Raw genomic sequence first — 20,759 nt, 5'->3', positions numbered from 1 at the left:
ATATCACATCTAGGTGGCTTTCAAGACTCCCAGTAGTTCTCTGCTATCTCGAGCAATGGGAATACTTAACACTTTTCTTTCAGAGTGAGAGCTTTAAAGAAAGGAACAAGCCAGCCTAAGCCAGAGCTATTCTGGAGAAATTGCTGTCACCCATCTTTAAAGCCTATTTTGCTTTCTTAGCATACATTCTACCGTTTGTTATATTCTTCAATAGACAATTCCAGTTGGAGGAGACACAAATTCATATTTTTTACAATCGGGTTAGTGAGCTGTAAACAACAATTGTCAATCATTTTTTGGAGCCATCGTACGTAGATAAAACCGAAGCCTCTCTGACATTGCTCAGGAACCCATTCCTTTTCCGAGATATGAAAGACTGAGATTGTTGCAGTCGTGAAGAGGGCTTGTTTATCAACGAAAAGATTTTTTTATCAGCTGCATCTGCTTTCAAGACAACATGAACAAAATACTTGATAGAACGGAGTAACGAAATAAGGAAAAGATTTTTCAGGTCGTAGTAGTCGTCAACTAAAAACCTGGAAAGACTAGACCCAAAGACAGCAATGTCTCCCGACCATGGGATCTTGAACATTGTTCCACTACTTGCCCAGTTTCCAAATTTGTCAAAGCAAAGTGATGTAGAAAATCTTGCCAAAGAATTGAAACGTTTGCCAGTTTACTCTGACCTCAAGAACTATGTGGACCGTGACCTGGTCCATTTTTGGTATAAGTAGTAGAACAGTGTGATAGTTCTCAAATAAAAAGTTTTCCATTCTTGGGTGAATTCATGATGAAAGTGCTGATCCTGCCTTCATTCTTTTGCTTGTGCTAAGAGGAATTTTTCTGCTGTCAATCTCAAAAAGACCAAGTTGAGAAAGAAACTCGGCTTTACTACCGTGAATGCTCTTGTGGTGCTAAGAAAGTTGTTACTAAGGACTGGAAGCCCCCAATGAGTATGGTGACATCCCAATTGGGGATATACTGAAAGAGAATATAAGAAATCTGCTTCTGCAAGTGACGTTACGGTTTCTTACTCGGATGATGACCTTTAGTGCCATATAGGCTTTTAATTGCAGTTTATGTCCAACCGTTGTCTCTCCACGTTTTACTCGCAGTTCTTGTTTTTCGTTTTTTTTTATGTTGAATAAGTCGAAGTTCCTTAAAAGTACTTAATTGGTTGTGTTTCAAATGTTATACGTAAATTTGAGCATTTATTTGGAAACGCCAGGTCAGTTTTGAAGATAAAAAAAAACTAAGGCTGTTGATTGTTCGTTATTGTATCGAAATTCTGCTATTTACAGGAGTGACCCCAAATGGTCTCCGCAGCGAAAAAGAGATAGCCCAAATACCTTTGAAAGAAGATATTTGATACTTTGTTCTCTTTATTGTAATGTAATTTTCCGATCGTCCGCGTGTTGCGCGTACTGCAAAAAAAATTCGTGTCTTGCGTGTAGCGCAACACGCCAAAAAAATAGACGATATACAATTTTGGGATCAGTGGTAAAAGTTTAGGGTATTTTGCGGTACTTTTTTTTCGAAAGCGCAGGTAACACTGCGTCAGCTTTACCTCGCAAAAAAATTCTAATGTAGAGAACGTGCTATAAAGAGTAGTAGCTACTGATTGGCCCAGGCTTTAAAATAACTCGTCTGAAGACTAAAGATTCAATCTAGGCAGCAAATCCTTGTGAACCTATCTTCTCTTCAAGACTTGAAGTGTTATACTCTCTGAAACTGTAATAGCTGACAATGGTGGGCTAGTCTAATACATGTTCAGTATAGCAATGTTTCATAGGATAGCCTATATTTTGAATAGTTCAGCAGATTGGCAGGAAGTTTGGTAACAGTTCCAAGCTATGGCTCCCCTGAAGAAAATAATTGAACAAAGTAAAAGTCATACCAACAGATTCCCTTTTGCCTCTTTTGAATATAGGCTAGCTAGCCATTTTGAATAATTGTCATTAGCCTACCATGAGAAAGCAAAACAACTGCTTCTCTACTTTCTCTGATAGTCACTGTTACAGCCCTTGGAATAAGCCTATATAAAAAAGGAAACATCTAGGTCTAGATTAGGGGCTACTGAGGTCTAGATTAGGGGCTACTGAGAAGGAAACTTAGGCTATTAAGAAAAATTCTTACTTCATAATATGTTATGCAGTTAACATATCACTGTACATATTATTGACTTACCAGTAAAGTGAACAAACCACTTGGTGTTTTATTTTATGTCCTTTATAAATACAATAGTTGCTTATATTGTAAACTCAAATTTAAGCGCTTTTTGACCTAAGCTAATCTTATTATAAATAATTTTGGTACTCAGAAAATGTAATATTATTTTGTTCAAAAACAGCACTGAGAACAGGTAGGCTAGTATTATTTTGTCAAAAACAACCAATAACTTCAATTGAAAATTTGTCATTTTAAGAGCTCTGAAAGTGCTTAGATTTAGATTTGCAATAGGAGCAAATATTATATTTTTAAAGAGCTTAAAAAAGGCATCAAGTGGTCTGTTCACTTTATTGGTAAGTTAATAATATGAACTGTGATATGTTTACCAGCTATGCAGAATAATTTTACCTAAGACATCTTGTATGTATCTCTCCTACACTTTACCTCCACCCCCTCCCTAATGTGCAAAAAATTACACATTTCTTGTCTATTCTCTCAACCCTCTAAGCCATATATCTGTAAATTGAATCAACTGTGACAAAACAAGAACCATAAAAACAGTAGTGATAGGTAGCCAAATGCAATAGAAATAAATAATACAGGCTATATGATGGTGTTTTGATTAGTGTAAAGGCACCAATGATTAAATGGTGCTATTTTGGAACCACTGTTGAAATTTTCCTTCAAAACCAGATAACAGTGTTTTTTTTTGTGATTAAAAACAGCATCTCTGGAAACCATCATTAAATTTTAACAATGTGAAATACGGGTACTATATCCAATACATCTAGATAAGAAAAGAATATTCAATTCAGTTAGTTTCCCTTTTTTAACACAAAATGAGTTCCCAACAATTTTTAGCTATTGTCTTCACTTGGTTATATTTTTTTGCATAAAAAGTTGGGATCAGCACCAGTGCATCAGAATACATCTGATCCTCTCTAAAATGTAGCCACATAGGCTTTTTCTTGATACAAATAAGTTAAAATGGCAGCTAATATTATTTTGACAGTATTAAGTTCCAAGTTTCAAAATTTTTGTCTGATGTAGTAGAATACAAGACCAACTAAAAATTTTCCTTCAGCTAGATTCAAATGTAGATATTGGCTTCTATTATGAGATTCATTTTGTTTGAGAATATCTTGTATTAATCTTGTCAAAATTTTGACAAATTCTGAAAAAACTTGTCAAAAAAGTTTTACTGTTTGGATGCTTGACTTTTCTATCATCTGAGAAACTGCTGCTTGGTCTTATGCTATGTTCATGTTTCTAAGCTTTTGACTTTGTTGATCACAACACCCTAATTCCTTTATTCTTGAATAAATTTGAAGTAGACCCTTTCTTAGTAAATTTTATATGTGTTTTCTTTCAAATAGATCCTTAGCTGTAAAATACAAAATATTCTCTCTGAACCCCTCCTTAATTAGCATGGATTTCAAGAAACCTTGTTAGTACCACTGTTATATGTAATATTGATTAATAAAATTGGTAAGATTTCCTCAAAGGTGTTAATATATAGCCAAACTGCTAACCCTTGAAGTATGTCATAGAATTATCAAAAATGACCCCATCAAAATCCTACCCATGTTTTGGATGAAGCTAGGAGTTCACATATGAAAGAAAATTCCACTAAGTCAAATACAATGACAATAAACTTTTCAAAATTGTTGAAATCTGCTCCTGTTTTCTTAGAGCCTATCCTGCCCAAAATGTTAATGAAACTTGTTAAACTTCTTGTTGACTCAAACATCTAATAATCTTAAGTAGGACATGCATATTTCAAGAATTCTGGACTTTTCAGACAAAGAATAGTCAAAAGTAAATTTTTTGAAGTGGAATAAAATGGTAGATTAACTTTGAGATGGTCACTATCACTGTGAACAGCAAATAAATCTCTAATGGACCTCTAAAGCTTAGAGAAAGTAGGCCATTCCAGACATCATTCATAGAGTGACTTATATCATGCATTATATTATAGAGACCTTAGTCACAAGATTACACTCCATATGATTAATTTCTTCCCTATACTTGAGACAATATTTTCAGTTTATTCTTTGACTTACTGAATATTGTTTTATACATTTACACATTAAAAAAAAGTTCAAGAGAAACAAAGAAATAAAGTAAGATGAATAGGCATGTCAAATGCATAAGGATCCAACTACAAGTTTTCCCTAAGCATTTTGACAAATGTTGAATTGGGTTCTGACTTACATTGGAAACAGGTAACTTTTTGTTCTGTTGAATTTGTAGGTAAAAATGCTTCTATTTAAGAAATTGGAATTTTGTACCCTTTTCTGAAAAAAAACTTCTAATAAAACAGTTAGATTTGTAGAAGTTTTTTTCTATATACTGAAACCCTTTTCAAACCAAAAGTCTTTGAATTAACCCTTCTGGAGATGGGCAAATATGATACCAGTTAAACCACAAACTGGACTGTATCAGGGCTAATTTAAAACTAGTTGTTGAATAGTGAAGTAGGAATGTTGGATTTATATATTTTTTGTAATAAAAAAAAAAATGGATTTTTATATTACTAAAGCTTAGGCATTATAAATCTAATTGGTCATGAGGTCAAATGTACTTACATTTACAGGTTTATCTTGAGTTTGCTTGTTCATTATAGCTCAATTGCTGGATGAATACTAATGAATTTCTCTCAATGGCCTTTATAAAAAAATATTTTGTCAAAGAACAAGTATTTAAAAATTATTTTGTGCTCATTCCTCTTAAGCAGTCTGGCCTGAATATAGAAATCATTTAACTGTTTGAATATGGTCTATATACATATATATAGGTATATGAGGTTTTGGATATATGCAATGAAGTTTAGGCTATAATCTTTTAGAGCCTCAGGTGTACAGTCTGTTTACATTAACCACCACTTCTAGTGACTACTACTAAAATAAAAATTTAAATTGCCAGGTATATATGGTAAAAATATGGTTTTGGTTTTAGAAGAGGATAGCTTAGCTTGTATTTGGCTAAATATTAAAAATGTATTTCATTGCAAAGTATATGCATTCAGAATTTAAAATATTAATTTTGTATAAACAATATTGGGTTGTAATTTCTCCTAATGTAGAGATGATCAGTGTGCCAAACATTGACTATTAAAAAAAAAAAAAACAAAAAAAAAAACAGCCAAAACCTATTAAAAACTATGAAATATTACTATGTCTATGTTAATCTGAACTGTTTAAAGTAAATTGCAGCATTATCGTCTGTCGTTATTGTTGTGACCAGCTCAATTAAGTAAAAATTTGCCCAAGAGGTGATAAATTAAATACATTAAAAACCTGGGATACAAACTTCAAATCAAGCATTTCCCTTCAGCTCCACAACGTTTGCAAATTAACTATGATATTGATACATTACAATAACACACTGAGATTTGATTATATTTCTAACTAAAAATGGTCTCTTAAATTACTTTCTTGAACAAAGAAATATCACCAATGTTTTTATATTCTGATTGAGATGGTAACAACTTTTGGTCCCCCTATGAAAGACTTACCCAAACAAATATTGACTGCACTGAAACAACCCATGGGATATCAACATCTATAGAGGAGCAACTGCCACTATTGCGAACCAAGAATGTATTAAAACAAGCAAGGTTAAGCTGTGTTGTTGCCAAATATGAACAAAAGTATGGAAAATATATGTAATCTGGAAAGAAGCAATATCTTGGAATGATTTTTCTGTTTTATGCCAAATCCAGATATATATTTCACAAATAGCTTCAAGTCTCCACTACAAGCTTGTTGACAATAAGGCTAATATTACAATATGAAAGTGAAACCGAGACTCAGGCATCACATTGCCTAGTTCACAAGTGAAGTGAAATTTTTATTAAGATTGTTATTATACATGCAGTCACTAATCACCAATATGATTAAAACTGCAATGTGAGAAACATCAAGCAAAAAGTAGTGTATACCCTTTCAATTTCCTGTACATTCTTTACCCAGAGAATTCCGAGTGTCAAAACTCACCTATAAAATCAGGCTATAAAAATGACATAGCTTAGAAGATTCTAAAATTCTAAAACAAAATACAAGAAAAATCAGAAGTTTAAACAAAAGTATCACTGTATCATACTAGACCATACACTGTTTGTGTTTTTAGCTGTCATTTTTGGTCACTTTAGCCATTTTTGTAACAGCCTAAACCAGACACAACATTTTAGGGTTATTTTGGGATTAATGCATCTTCTTGTAACACATATCCAGCCCACTTCCATTATTATTTCAATATTGTTTCTTTTTTCAGTATTTTGTGAATTTCATTTTTGTGTCATTTTATGATGCTGTAGGAAATTTCATTCTATAGGCGCAGATAGGTTCAGTTTATATTTCTATCTCCTTCCTTGTAACAGGGCCAATGAATAATTTGCTTTTTAATTTTCTCTCAAATTTGTTATATTTTACTGATAGGACTTAAGTAAAGTGCGTTCCCCTTCTCTTCTCATTAAGCTAATGTGCTGAGTGCTCTCCCAGACAAAGCACTCTCCGCTAGGCAACTGCTACGCTCATTTAGCTTCAACCACTGCACACGGAAATCCTCTTGATTAAAGATGTCCTGAAGCCTCAGAAATGGCTTTATGCCCAAAATCTTCAACTTCTAGTCATTGTTCAAATAAGTGTAGAATGAAATGGGGCTAGACTTTGATCCCAAATATCCCTTAATTCTGATAAATGTATTCCAAGGAGAAAGGTATAGATTTTATTCCTATTTCCTCACATTCCTTACTTTTCAGAAAGTTTCACTTCAAATCTCCTGTGACTTGGAAAATATTGCTGCTCTCTCGCCTGTTGGAGAAGACTTTAGATGGTATCTCAAGGCAGGTTACAATTTGTCATTTTGATTGGACTAATTATATTGATTTTAATTAAAAGTTATATCATCTTGTAGAATAATGAGAAAGATGTACTTCCCTTGGAAATATTTTAAAACAACTAATTCAATAAAGCATATCTGAAGTAAATAAATATTTATGTATGTCAAATATTATAAACAATATTTTATATCAATATATATGGTCTTCTATTTTAATATTTTAGTTGGCCCTTCGGATTTATCCAATGCTGACCTCTGATCAAGATAATCTTTGTTGGAATTTGTATATCTTGTTCTGATTTCAGCTCAAACTTTGCGCCTGTCTATCTACTAGGAAAATTTGGTTACCTTTAAGATATCAAATATTTTCTTGTGGGATGAAAAATGCAGACACTATTTATAAGTGTGAGTTTTGTTTTCACGAAGAAAAGTTACCTCTTTATGCTTGCTTTTCATATTGCTGTTTGAATAAGATAGAGCTAGGTATCAAAATTAGGAATTTGTGTAAAAATTGTAATATAACATTCCAAAATTGGTCAGTTCTACATTGCAAAAAATACGGAATTGATTTCTTAAGTCAAATTATGAATACACTACAAAAAGATAATTGAAAAAAAAAATTAAACTTGTGATGTTATATTCTTTCTAAAATTTTACTTTTGAAGCTATAATATTTCATTTTGACAAAAAGTAAAAAATTTATGAGATGAAATTTACAAAATAGAAAAAAAAATCAGATAGTATGTTATCTCAGAATAAAAATGATATAAGCTCTACTTCTAAAAAAAAAACAAAAAAAACCTCTAACTTTGTCAAGGAGATTTTGTGCGTAATGACCACCTTAGAAATTGTTCCTTTGTAAATTAATCCCTTTTTCGAGATAGAAAAGTTTTTCAAAACCGAAAAAAATAGCTAAAAGTTATTACTATGACATGTAGGTTTCTGGTGATATTTCCCATATGTGTCTAGCTAAAAAAAAATCCTCTATAAAGTTACTTATAAGTCAATTTTAAATTCCTCTATGCTATTTGCTCTTTAAGAGATTGCTACTATTTCTGCAAACATGATTGTTCGTGATTGTATCCATTAACATAGACATGAATCTTATTGTATTAACTTCAGTATTCAGGATTTTTTTTTTTCTGTATTAAAAAAGTGCAGTTAAATTTCACCTTGAAGCAATGCCAAGACGTTTGTTTTTCTGTGTTGAAAAACATGCTAAAAATTGGCTGAAAATCATTAAAGAAAAGCGGAAATCCTATATTTCAAGCAAGTTAAGATGATTTTATTTTTGTTTTGTTTAAAGTTCTGAAAGTTTTTGATGTTGTTTTGTCTTCTATAAGTGCAGTCTCGAAACCGGGGGCTAAAAATATAACAAATTTGCAAAATATTTTATTTCTTGTGCACAGACAAGCTACTTCAAAATAACAAGAAATTAGGCAAGATCTCACATTCATCAACTATTTCTGCCTCTGTGAAGTAATATAATTTGAGCGTGGCATAGCAAAGATCATGTTTCTTACTTACTCCATGATTCCTATTTATGTCATGTGTATTGCACAAAATGTACTATCAGTTAAACTGCATCTATGTTAATTACATAGTGTCTAAAGGACCCACCTACAACCAAACATCCTAAGGTTCATGTTATTTTTCTACCCCAAATTCCAATTATGGAATATCACGTACAGAATGTCATATATTCTGTTATGGAGATTGCCTCTTTTTCCATATTTTTTTTTATAAATATGATTTGTTTCTTTTTTGAAGAATTTTTCTTAGGCAAAATATGGTATTTATATACAAGCTATTTTTGCTGGATTACGCACCTCCCACCCACAATAAAGATAAGAACCATGCGGGTGCTCATAGGTTTAAATACAATTTAGCTCTACCTCTTAGTCTTAGTCAGTTATACTTGTTTGCTTTTATTACATCTTAATTATTTTTATGTATGGTATAGTATTATAACTTTCTATAAATCATACACTCTAACTCTAAGAGCCTGAAATTTTAGAGAGGATATGAGGAATAGGACAAACTCAAATTGCGACTGGGGGTACAAAAAAATCGGGGAGAGGGAGGGGTAGTATGACCCGAAGGTTGATATCTGTGTCAATGAAAGATGTACAATAGTAACCATCTAATATATCAGCCGTGATTTGACGCGAGATAACTTGCCCTTTTTTCAGCAGCTTGCCAATCTATTTGGGAATTTTTCGATTTTGATATGCTATGAGGGTTTGTCAATATTAATTGAGTTATCCATTCGTCTATCTATTTCAAAATGGTATAAAATCTCCAATTTTCTACTGGCCTCAGTTTTCTGTTCGTCAGTTAACTTTGAATCTTCCAAAGTTTTTGAGTTTTTTTCTTAATAATATAGATTAGGAGTGCCGGTTGGGAGGGGCCAGGATAGGCTTGATATTGGTCCAGGGTTCGCTTAAATTTTGTTAAATTAAGTTTTTATGAGTTTTTTTCTAGGGAATCTCTATCATTAATGCCAATATTAACCTTAGATTCGTAATCACCAAGATTACCATCTTTATAAAAGAATTTCGTAGAAATGAGACACCTTTTGTGATATTTTTACCTTGTGTGTTTTTGTTTAAGATGATCATATTTTAGTCTCTAACATCATTGTCTCCAGAAAATTATGAGTTTTTCGTAGCTCATAATAATTTTGATTCATAATTTTGTTTAATTCAAAAGTTAAACTTTTAATTATTTGCCTTTGATTGTTGCTAACTTTCAATATTGAGAATAGCCCATGAACCCCAATTATGGCCCTTGGTTTTGCAGATTCAAAATCCTCACATAACTGATTGTTGTGGCATGTCACGATTTGTAAAACTCGTGCCGCTATTGTATTGCTTGTGGAGGTTTTATTACAATAGTTATCTTGAATCTGACTTAAACCAATTTTTGTATTGGCCAGACCTCGTTTGTGAAGTGTTTATTTAGTGTGATTTGATTTATTATTGTCATACTGCAACCTTTATGACTTTTTTTTATTTACTTTTAATAGCCATAGACTGTCTTGTCATAAATCTATGTGTTCATGAATAAAGAAAATTGTGAATATTTCGAGTAGGTCCCTTTAACTAAGTATGTGACTTGTAATTGTTTGAGCGTCATATTTCATCATATGCTGTTTTATGAAGTTAAATGACAAAAGCAATTTTTTCAAGCTGAAAGTAAGGAGCGACGTTAAAACTTAAAATGGACAGAAATTGCTCCGTATATGTGAGTGGCGGCCCCTCTTCAACACCCCTTTCTTTATGCTAAAGATTGACTCATCCTCACAACTCTACTTTTTAAAACATTAAAAAAAATTAGCGTCAAGAGCGGGGCGTTGAGGAGGGGACATCCCCTCTCATATACGGAGTGATTTCTGTTTGTTTTAAGTTTTAACGTCGCTCCTTACTTTCAGTTCAAAAAAATTGTTTTTTGTTCAATTTCTTGACCTTTTTGAATTAATGTAGGTTTTGAATGTGGCTCACCGTATATGAATAATTAAAACGAATATTGCATGTTAATTTTACTTTTTTTAACTATTAATAACCTTATAGTAACCTAATTTTGATTTTGTTCCAGCTGTTTAAGAATGACTCCTGAATCACAAAGGTTGTTTAATTAGAGAAATAACCTCTTTTAAACTTAAGAAAAGAAACTTTAGCGTAAGAGCGAGCTATTGAGGAGAAGCAACCTCTCTCATATGCGTAATATTTTCTGTTCGTTTAAAGTTTTTATGTTGCTTCTTACTTTCAGATAAAAAAAACATGTTTTTGTTTAATTGCTGATCATTTTTTAAATAATGTTGATAAATCCAGTTCTTTCTCCATGGAAAATACCCTTCCCCTGCAAGAAATTTCTCCATGGAAAGATTTTCCCCTGAAACTAAGTTAGCGATATTTGTGGAACTAATTTTGTAAGGCATAGTACGGCCAAAAAGGTCAGAACAGCCGAACAGTATAAACAGCCAAAGAGTACAGAACGGGCAAAGAGGTCGAAACAATTTTTATGAAAGTTGCAAGTTGATCAATTCTCGAATTACTAAAATGAATGGAAGAAAAGATCTTTAACCCCCTCATATACGCAATGTTATTCTTTACTTTCAGTTGAAAAAATAGTAACAATCACAAGCCGAATACATACAATATCTTTGGTTTATTATCACATAAAAATCATAGTTATGACGCTGCTTAAGATAAAATTAAATGCTAAGATTGGCCGGAAAATAACACAAACAAATTATTGTTTATATTGGCCTTTATTTAACAAAATTCGAACTTTAGCGTAAAGAGTAAGGTATTGGCGAGTGGGTGAACTTCCTCATATGCGTAATATGTTGGGGTTTGCCCCCTCGTCAATACCTCGCTCTTTACGCTGGGGTCTGAATTTTTTTCAAATTCTTTCAGAATGACCCCTAAATCACAAAGGCCATTTAATTAGAATAAATAGCTCTTTTGAAAGTACTAAAAAAAAACTTTAGCGTAAAGAGCGATGTATTGAATAGGGGCGAACCCCCTCATATAGGCCTACGTAATAATTTATGTTCGTTTTAAGTTATAATGTTGCTCTTTACTTTCAGTTAGAAAAAAATTTTTGTTTAATTTCTGATCGTTTTTTCAATAATGTTGGGAAATAGGTTTTCTCCTTCTTAGAAGAGTCCCTTCCCGCATGAAACAATGCCCCCTGAAAACGTTTGCATACTTCCTAATAACCAATGCTATGCGTCAACAACCGGCAAAGTTCATAACTTGCCTTTCTTCCTTCAGGGACTTCGAAGGATTAAATAGTCCTCAAAGACATAGTTATTAGATTTTTTGACAATGCTGAACAAAATGGCTTTCTCAAATTTTTGTGGGGGGAACTTTGGGAAAAAATGACCGTGGAAGGGGGCCTAGTTGCCCTCCATTTTGGTCACTTAAAAACCTTTACAGTAGGGTTCTCTGATACGCTTAATGTAATGGTGTGATTTTCGTTAAGATTCTGTGACTTATAGTGGGTTTTTCCCCGTTTTTTCAAATATAAGGGAAATTTTCTCAGGTTCTTAACTTTTGTTGGGTTAGATTAAACGTGACTTAACTTGTGTGTTTGAAATCAGTATAGAAATCTGATTCTTTTGATGCATCTATCGGTATCAAAATTCTGTTTTTTGGAGCAACGGTTACTATTGAGTCAGGTCGCTCCTTGCTCAGGTCGCTTCGTTACCATGAGCTCTTTGAATACCAAGATGAGATTAGTATTCAGAAAAATGCAACGTCTTTATGTGTATCAAGTAGGGGGAGGTATATTCTAGAGGGACCAAAGGACTTTGCCTAGGAACCTCTAAACAATCATTGGGTTTATTGTGAGTTCAGTGAGGTTTTCATGTCCATGGTTTGCGAAATATTTACTTTTTTTCGATTTTGAACGCCTGATACAAAATTGACCTAAGATAGTAGCTCAGCTCAGAGTTAAAAAACCTTTTGATATGATTTACTGTTACATAAAGTTTTGTGGTTGGGGCATCAAGGGGTGATAGCCCATGGCCTCAATTTGTGCACTTCCGTCAGAAGGTTGAAAATCCTTGCCTGAATTGAATAAGTTTAATATGCCAACTATTCTATTAACTAAAATTTATCTACGAAGTTTCTGTTTTGTATGGTCTAATTACATCATTCGGGGCCCTTACCCCTGGGAGTACATTCATCATGTCACCCCTGGTCGCATGTTTTTCCTGCCTCTCTGATTAACATGCGCATCGTAAAATTTGATGCCGCTGCCATGTGATGCTAAAGTGACTGCTCAGGTACAAATGGGCCATTGAAAAAGCATCAGGTTACCGTTAAGTTAGCTTAAACCCTTAAAAATGTTAATAGAAAATCTAATATAGGATTGAAAGAGTTGTCTTTTAAGTTCTTTGGACACTCCGTTGACGTGGATGCTATGTTGATGCTAGACCGTCGACATGGATGTGGGGCCATCCATCTTTCAAATTTCTCTGACCATCCATCGAAATGGATCTTTCCATATCTGACCATCCATATCGATGCTGGACCATCGGTATGGATTGATGACAGTGATGCTGGATCATCCATCTTTCAACTCCTTTGGGCCACCGACCGACATGGATGCCATATTGATGCTGCACCCTACATCTTTACGAGTTTCTTGGACTCGTTGACATTATGAGTCCAAGGAAATAAATACATATTACATGTATCACTCTTTGCTAAGTCAGCATTACCGTGTTAACTATGATTGACTAAGTCAAATTATTTTCTAGGAAAATTATTTAATGTCTAGAGAATGGTTTGTCTTGTATTAATTTCTATTTCTAGATAATGACGTTTGAAAGACCCATATCTTGTATTTATTTTTATTTACAGTTCAAATGTCAGAGTTGTGGTGACAAATCTGAGAAGTGGCAGTATATAACGCAAGAAGAGTCGGTGCCACTTAAAGGGGGACGAGGATCAGCTAATTTGGTTATCAAGTGCAAACTTTGTGGCAGAGAAAATTCAGCCGGTAATTTTTAGTTTAGTAATCATACTTTTTTTCCAAAGAGCTTATAGGCCTTTTCTACTGACGAATTGCAAAATTTCAATCTGGATTGTCAATTTGCCGCTCTACTGGGAATCCAGATTATGAAATTAATTTTCCATTGACAATTGGGATTGTGAGTTCACAGTACAGGTTTGGAATTTGACGAGCATGCGAGAAAAGAAGATTGTAGATTTGGTTTGTTGATTTTGCCCATTTGTGGGTCCAGTTTGTAAACTGATGTTGCAATGTTGCAAAACGACAATCCTGTTCTATAAGCTAGTTCTTTCAACTTAATACTTTTTACTGTTTCTGAAGTATTTCAGACATGTCATTTTCACATCCCAGATGCATATGATGTCTTTTGATGTGGTTCAACATTCCAGTTAACATTTCCAGAAAGTTTAACTTAAGAGCATTGTGCTGTCTTCTCTTCATCTCTAGGCTTCTTAGCACTCAGCGCATCATGTGGGCACTCTTCTTGAGATATTGCAGACACTCGTTGTGACAACTTGGATTCGTAAAATGTCTTTTGATTTAGCCCAATATCCCAGTTTTATAAACTTCTTTGTGCAGCTGATATTTCTCGCTCTTTATCTAGGAGTTAGTAATAGCTAAGATTAAACGGATAATAATCAAATGGATAATGGATGTTGCCGAGATTAAATGGATAACTTTATCGTAAGTCTGAAATTCCTCTTCTTTTTTTTACAACGGATGTCTATAGAGAATCTCTATATCATCTGTATAATATCATCTATATAAAGGATATAGAGGGTCCCCAGCTTATTAATGAGGTCTCAAATAAACATATCTGAAAGCTGAATCTGAATTAGCAGTGGTAAATGACTTAGAACAATATTGACACCATGCAGCAGTATCGTATATTAAAGGATCTTCACGTCTTTTCATTGTGGACGCAACACATATCGCGGTATTAAAAAAAAACATTTACAAAATTTTGAAATTGAATAGGTGCTGATTAGGTGGTTATCATAACCTTGTTAACTGATGCTGCGTAACTGGTTCCTAAAAACCTCTCAGTTGTATTTGTCGCCTACAATTTTTTACTTGTTACTGCTTAAACATTTCAACAATGCATAAAATCTGATACAAAAGCTGTTCAAGTCTATTCTTTTTTCCAAGTCTATACTGATGAGTGTGGGAACTTATATAGGGGAATGTAGCGCTTGTGATGAAAACATGCATCATCAGCGCCGCCTAGCGTTTAGAGATCCTTTCCCTCAATATGGCTTTACTAAATTGCTGCATAGCCTGCATGTTCTTTCAGGTACTCTGAAATTTAAGGAAGGGTAAAGTCAGATGAATTCCTGTACAGGCTGGCCTACCAAATTGAAGTCAACCAGCTTTATCCGTCTGCCAATACTTTTCAAAGTTTGCCTAAACCAACTCTGTGAAGATCTGATTATAGCTTTGGGTGATGATGAACTAAATTAGCATTTTTCAATCTGATTGCTGGTACTCTGAACTGAAAATCAATATTGATGCAATTTGGATATTTACTGCTACAGTCATAAAAAAAGGAAAACACTTGAAAGGTCAAATTCAGTGTAAAAATTAAAGATTCCAGTTCAGCAAAAGTACCATTTGACTCTTTTGTTACCAACTATAGGTTCTCATTTCCAATAAATCTTAACCTATCCCCTCCTGTTCATGGACACCCAGCTTCTTGTTGGGCCCTAGATGGTTGGCCGATAAGGACGATCTTTTGCAATTTGCCATTCTTCATCTGCAGAATTTGGAAAGCCATCTCAACCCTTCACTCATTATAATCATAGAGAGCGAGATTGAACCACATTTTTTGTAGAGCTTAGCCTACTGTTTGAGATATAATAGCCAGGTAGCCAAAACAATCCATAGGCAATTACCCTGGAAAACATTTGGTTGCTTGTAAAACTGACTACAAGTGTAAAATAACAAATTTTTAAGCGGTTTTCCCTGTATACTTTCACAGAGAAAATCTCCATGTAAAACGTGAGAAAACTTCCCCACGTTTTGGGGAGATTTTGCTATTTATACTATTTGTTTTAAAAATTTCTATTGAATTCGCAATAAAACTTTTGGAGCTTTATGTACTTTAAGGTCATAGCCCAAAATTCCAGAGGTAGCTTCGAAATGCTTTTTTGCTTAAAAATGTTAATTTTAACTTCTCTGCGAAGGTCGACCACCCTAGAGTAAAAAAAAGAAAAGACAACAACAACAGCAAAAAAAAGAAAAAGTAAATGGTCAATTAGCCTTTATACTTTTTTCAGAGAATGCTCAATATAATTCCAGCTCATGAAAATAAGGAGTAGACGGTTATACACGAGGAAATTAAACTTTGATTACATTTTACGTCGCAAGGCTTCTGAAATCACTATTAAACTCCACATTTGGTCTTCTAGGAAGTGTTAATACATTATTTACATCTGAGGAGTGGGTAGACAGCTATGACTGTGTTCAAGTACTAGTACCACTCGAATCCGTAGCGACGGAAGTGTCTTCGGAAAAAATCTATCAATTGTAATTGTTCTTCCTCTTGTGAAATCTTATAAAAGCTCTGCATGAACAAATTAACATTGGTCAAAGGCACTGCAAGAAAAATACTAAGTTGCGAACAGGAAAACGTTGCGCAACTGCGTTGGGAACGTCACGTTTCGAGTTACCTGAAAATGGTATTCAAGCTATTTTGGGATCTTATCTGGACCCCGATTCAAAACTGTAAGTAATCTGTCGATAAAGATTTGAAACAAATTCTAGATTTTACTCCTGCAGAAGTTCCTGCTTCAGGATTTTGCTGCTTAGATACAAAATCCTAGATTTTCTGCTGCAGAAGTTCCAGTTTCATAATCTTGCTGTTTAGAAACAAAATCCTAGATGTTGCTGCTTATCCGATACTGCGGAAGTTTCTCACGTCAATTCAGGCAAAAGAAAAATCCCTCTTATGATGCAGCCAAAACAATTTGGAATACGCACCTAGAAGAAAAATGGAGTGAGGTGGTAAAGGAATCGGAAACATGAAAGTTTTAGAAAGGTGTTAAGGTAGTTTACAGGCAGGAGCTCTCACCAGATGGAGATATTTGACTTCGTGGTTGCAGTTCAGGACTAATTGTCTTCCAATAGCGCAAGATTTAAAAGATATTCGTAAGAAAGATACCCCAATGAAGACAGGTATACTTTGCCTGCTTTGAAAAGGTGTAGAGGATAATCTGGTGCATTGCTTGAGCCGGTACCAGGGACCTTCTACAATAAGGGAACGGATATTGTAACAAAACTGAGACTAGATATCTGGAAATATTTTTCACTAAAAATCCTATTGATTTGAGTAAATATAAAGTATTGAGTAATTATTGTGTTTTATTTAAGTGTTTTTTTTTATGGCTCATGCAAATTCGTTGTATTTTTGCTTCTTTTTATGATGATCGCTGATGTAAGTGCTGATGATATTTGTGATGATGATATGATCGCTGATGTATTTGTGTCTTTTTTGTGTTGATGGCCGTATTTTTTGCTTTAAAATACACATATCTATATATCTATCTATGCACGACCAAGTTTTACATATATAACAATAAAATTTATTTATAACTCACTTACCTGAAAAAATAAATAGCAAAGCAAACACTTTAGAAAAAAAAAAACAACAAAAAACGTTATACAAAACGAAAATCAACAATAATATTAAGTAATAAAATTAATAAAACAAATAGATAAAAACGTGGTGAGGCGACAAACGCCAATATGTCGTTCCCGACAGCTTTTCCTGTAAACCTGTCAGTCTCTCAGTAATATAGGAAAGTAGAACTTCTTTCAATTGTGCTACCAAAGAGTAAGATGGAAAAGAATTTTACGAAAGTGGAAATAAGACCAAGGTTGACACTAGGTGGAGATTTAAGTAATTTTTTTTCTTTAAGCAATATAAAAAATCACCAGAAATAATGATAAATCACTAGGAGGTGGCAACCCTGAATTAGATGCTCGAATATTACTAGCATAATTTTTCCTAAAAATAGGATCAAGCCTAGAAAGGTGAAGAACAAAATAATCTGAAAATATAGTTTAGAGCTTGCGAAGGGCAATGCGATTATATTTCTCTTGATTGGCTAAAATTTTGTTCCATGAGCTCAATTTTTGAAAAATCAAGATCAACTTTGAAATTGTTTATCGATTCTCAGAGCAATTCCACCATTAAATTTTGTTTTTGACAGAAAACCCATTTTATTGAAGTAAAGAGACGAGTAGTTAGAATCCGGTATAAACAAATCAGGGATTCCTGAAGAGTTGAAACAATTATTTTTATTGTAAAAATTTCCCAATTAATAAAAAGATTCCGCTGTTAAATTTTATTTTTAATGTCTCTTTCATAAATCTGAGAACACAGTTGTGGAGGTTTTGACGGCTTCAGCCACATAGAAGACCAAGTACTGCAGAACTGTCATCCATATGAACAATAATACCCGTCTACATCCATTTGAATTCCTTAAGTAACATTACTATTAAGAACTTATTCAATAAAACTACTGTTCATTGAAAATGTCGACTAAATAATCAAATCTTATCAAAAATGGTTAAGTTGGAGCCAGTTTTCCAAAGTCGAGTGAAAATGACAGTAAAAACTGAAAAATGAACCATATAGTACTAAAAATGTTATGATAAACTAAAGAAACTGACCCGTTTCTATGAATGCTTGAATTATGCAGCTTAGTTTTGACAAGATTCTTTAAGAAACTAAATTTCAACAGGGGGGAAAACTGGAGTCTGCGGGGTAAACCAACGTCTAGGAGGGTTATTTTTCCCCTGCACCCCAGTAAATTACGCCCCTGAAGAGGGGGACAACCCCTTGTCAAAACCTCACTTTTTATGCTAAAATTGGAATTTTTGCCACAATCTTTAAAAACGACGACTGAAACACAAGGGTTTCAGCCGTCGTTGAACTAGAATACGGATTTTTTTTCATATTCTCTATATTATTGTCCAACAGTTGGAGAAGTGCAGACATATGGTTCTGGAACCACTCACAGTTGTATCTTCAAAGAAGAATTACTTATTGTTATATTTATTTATTCATATTGTTTCCTTTTTTTACTGTTTAATAGAGATAATAAAACTTTCTGCAATATATATAGAGAAATCATAGCACTAAGAACCTATTTGCATTTTTTTTCTGTGATATTTTTCTAGTTGTCAGATTACTTTCCAGCCTTTCTTGTTTATTGCTGTTCCACACCTGAATGTTTAAATATTTATCAGGAGGAGGGGGCAGATCTTAAGAGAAATAAGCTAGACATAAGGCCTACGAATATCTTGCTTAGGTTTTGAAAAACTGAAAAATCTTCGTTAGAAAAATTATTACTTTTTCCTTACTGTCGAGTTTGTCCACCTTCAAAAACATGTACACCATTTCGTGTAGCATAAATTTCTCAGCATTATTTGAAAAACGATCAGAAATTAAATAATTTTTCTTTCAACTGAAAGTAAGAAGCGACATCAAAACTTAAAACGGAGAGAAATTATTCCGTATATGAGGGGGCTGCCTCCCGCCATGAAAAAATAAAATAGATCATTGCAGTGCTTCTTCTGCATTAAATTCAAATTGAAAACGGTCAAAGGTTAATTTAAAACAACACGAATCTTTTTGAGGGAAGTTGAAACTTAAACGAACAAAAATTAGGCTATTGCTTCACAGTCTATCTAAGAAATATCGATAAAAGTACAGATAAACAAAATAATTATATTTCCCAATGTTTGTAGGATTATCGAAAATTAAAGCTTTATGGAAAACACAAAACAAAAGTTTTGTGAAAAACTTTTTTTTTTAGAAACACAAAAATTTTGTGAAAACACAAAATAAAAGTTTTGGTACAGTAAAAGCAAATGTATTAAGGACACTTTTTACACTATAAAAATAATTTTTTGTAGATTTTTTTTTTTATTACAAATTTTAGGATTAATGCTTAATTGTGTTTCTTTTCGTTTAATTTGGTAACGCTTCTGCACAATGGTTCAGTCCGATGATTGGCTCTCGTTTTGGTTCTTAAAAGGACATGTCATGGCTTGTTTGTAGAGAAGTTCGAAGTAAAACCATCTTGATAGTATTAGGACTAGCTTTAAAATTCTTATCATAACTTGAAGCTTTCCGATGTATAGAGAGAAATTACCGGACTTCTAGAGTTCATATTGTGGCTTATTTAATCTTCATTTTGATTAAGGCCGTGATTAAGTGAACTGATGGAACTCGAAAATCCCATGTTAAATTGAAAATTTATTTTTAAAAAGTACTCAAGTATTCATTGGCGGAAGATGCCGCTTTTAATATCAGGCCATAGCTTCTTGAAGATGCTACAAAATGTTTGAAAGGATTTTGCTCTATTTTCTCTAATTGCTTAGAAATCTTAGAAAATGTCTAGGTCTTTTTCGCAAGTGTACTCGATAAAGGATATTGCTTTTAGAACAAAATCGGTACTATCATGAGCAGAAGACAATAACCTGTAAGATGATTGGAACCATTTTTCGATTTATTTTCCTGTTTTCTAACAGTCCCCTAGAATATTTTCAGCTACCTGAAATTTTTACAAGTCGGTTGCCAGAAAGAATCGTTTCAGATCGCCGATAATACCCCCAAGAGACCAAAATGACAAGCTGGTATAATCAGCTGCTTGTTAATGGAGTGTGAAATTTTCATAAATTATTTCAATGCAATGAAGAAACCTAGAAATGAGAAATAGTCAGGAGCTTTCAGTAAAGTTGTGCACACAAAGCCGAAATCATTGGGAAAATTAAATCAAAGCGAGGTATACATCTTAAAAGTGTTACCACACATAGACAGCGCCTTTGTAAAAAGTATTTGGAGCTTGGTAGCTATAAATATCCAAAATACCTAATAATGCGGTACGCTGAAGAACTAGACAAGTCAAGAGATTTAGGTCAAGCGACAAACCTTGAGGCGGAGCAGAACCCCGTAGCTTCTTCCCCGTTGCCCTACCGGATCTTGACTGGTGGTAGAAACTTGGATTGCGACGAATTGAAGGATTGCCTATGGATTTTTGATCCTGCATTTTTCGTGCACGATCTAGAGACTTAAGTTTGGAAGCACAGGTGAGGAGGAAACAACCCGTAAAAATCATAGAACCTTAACGAAATTTACACCACCAGATTCAGCGTATCAGAGAATCCTACTGTAGTTTCAAGCTCCTATCTAGAATTAAACAAAAAAAAAA

The 20,759-nt window shown here is 33.6% G+C and overlaps 1 protein-coding gene across 2 annotated transcripts in view; it reads left to right on the top strand.

The window, feature by feature from the left end:
- The first annotated feature begins 1,571 nt into the window (after nt 1–1,571).
- Nucleotides 1,572–20,759, top strand: part of LOC136041974 (CXXC motif containing zinc binding protein-like) — a 51,455-nt gene continuing 32,267 nt past the window's right edge. The window contains exons 1-3 of one of the 2 annotated variants that reach the window (XM_065726799.1): nt 1,572–1,749; nt 6,932–7,015; nt 13,389–13,527. In XM_065726799.1, coding sequence (XP_065582871.1) covers nt 1,747–1,749; nt 6,932–7,015; nt 13,389–13,527 — 226 coding nt within the window. In that variant the 5' untranslated portion in view covers nt 1,572–1,746. The remainder of the gene's footprint in view (nt 1,750–6,931; nt 7,016–13,388; nt 13,528–20,759) is intronic. The other variant, XM_065726801.1, reaches the window with a different exon arrangement.

Source organism: Artemia franciscana, unplaced genomic scaffold (assembly GCF_032884065.1).
Source record: "Artemia franciscana unplaced genomic scaffold, ASM3288406v1 PGA_scaffold_52, whole genome shotgun sequence".
NCBI lineage: Eukaryota > Metazoa > Arthropoda > Branchiopoda > Anostraca > Artemiidae > Artemia > Artemia franciscana.
Note: the sequence above shows the minus strand (reverse complement) of the source record. Positions and strands in the feature narration are given on the sequence as shown.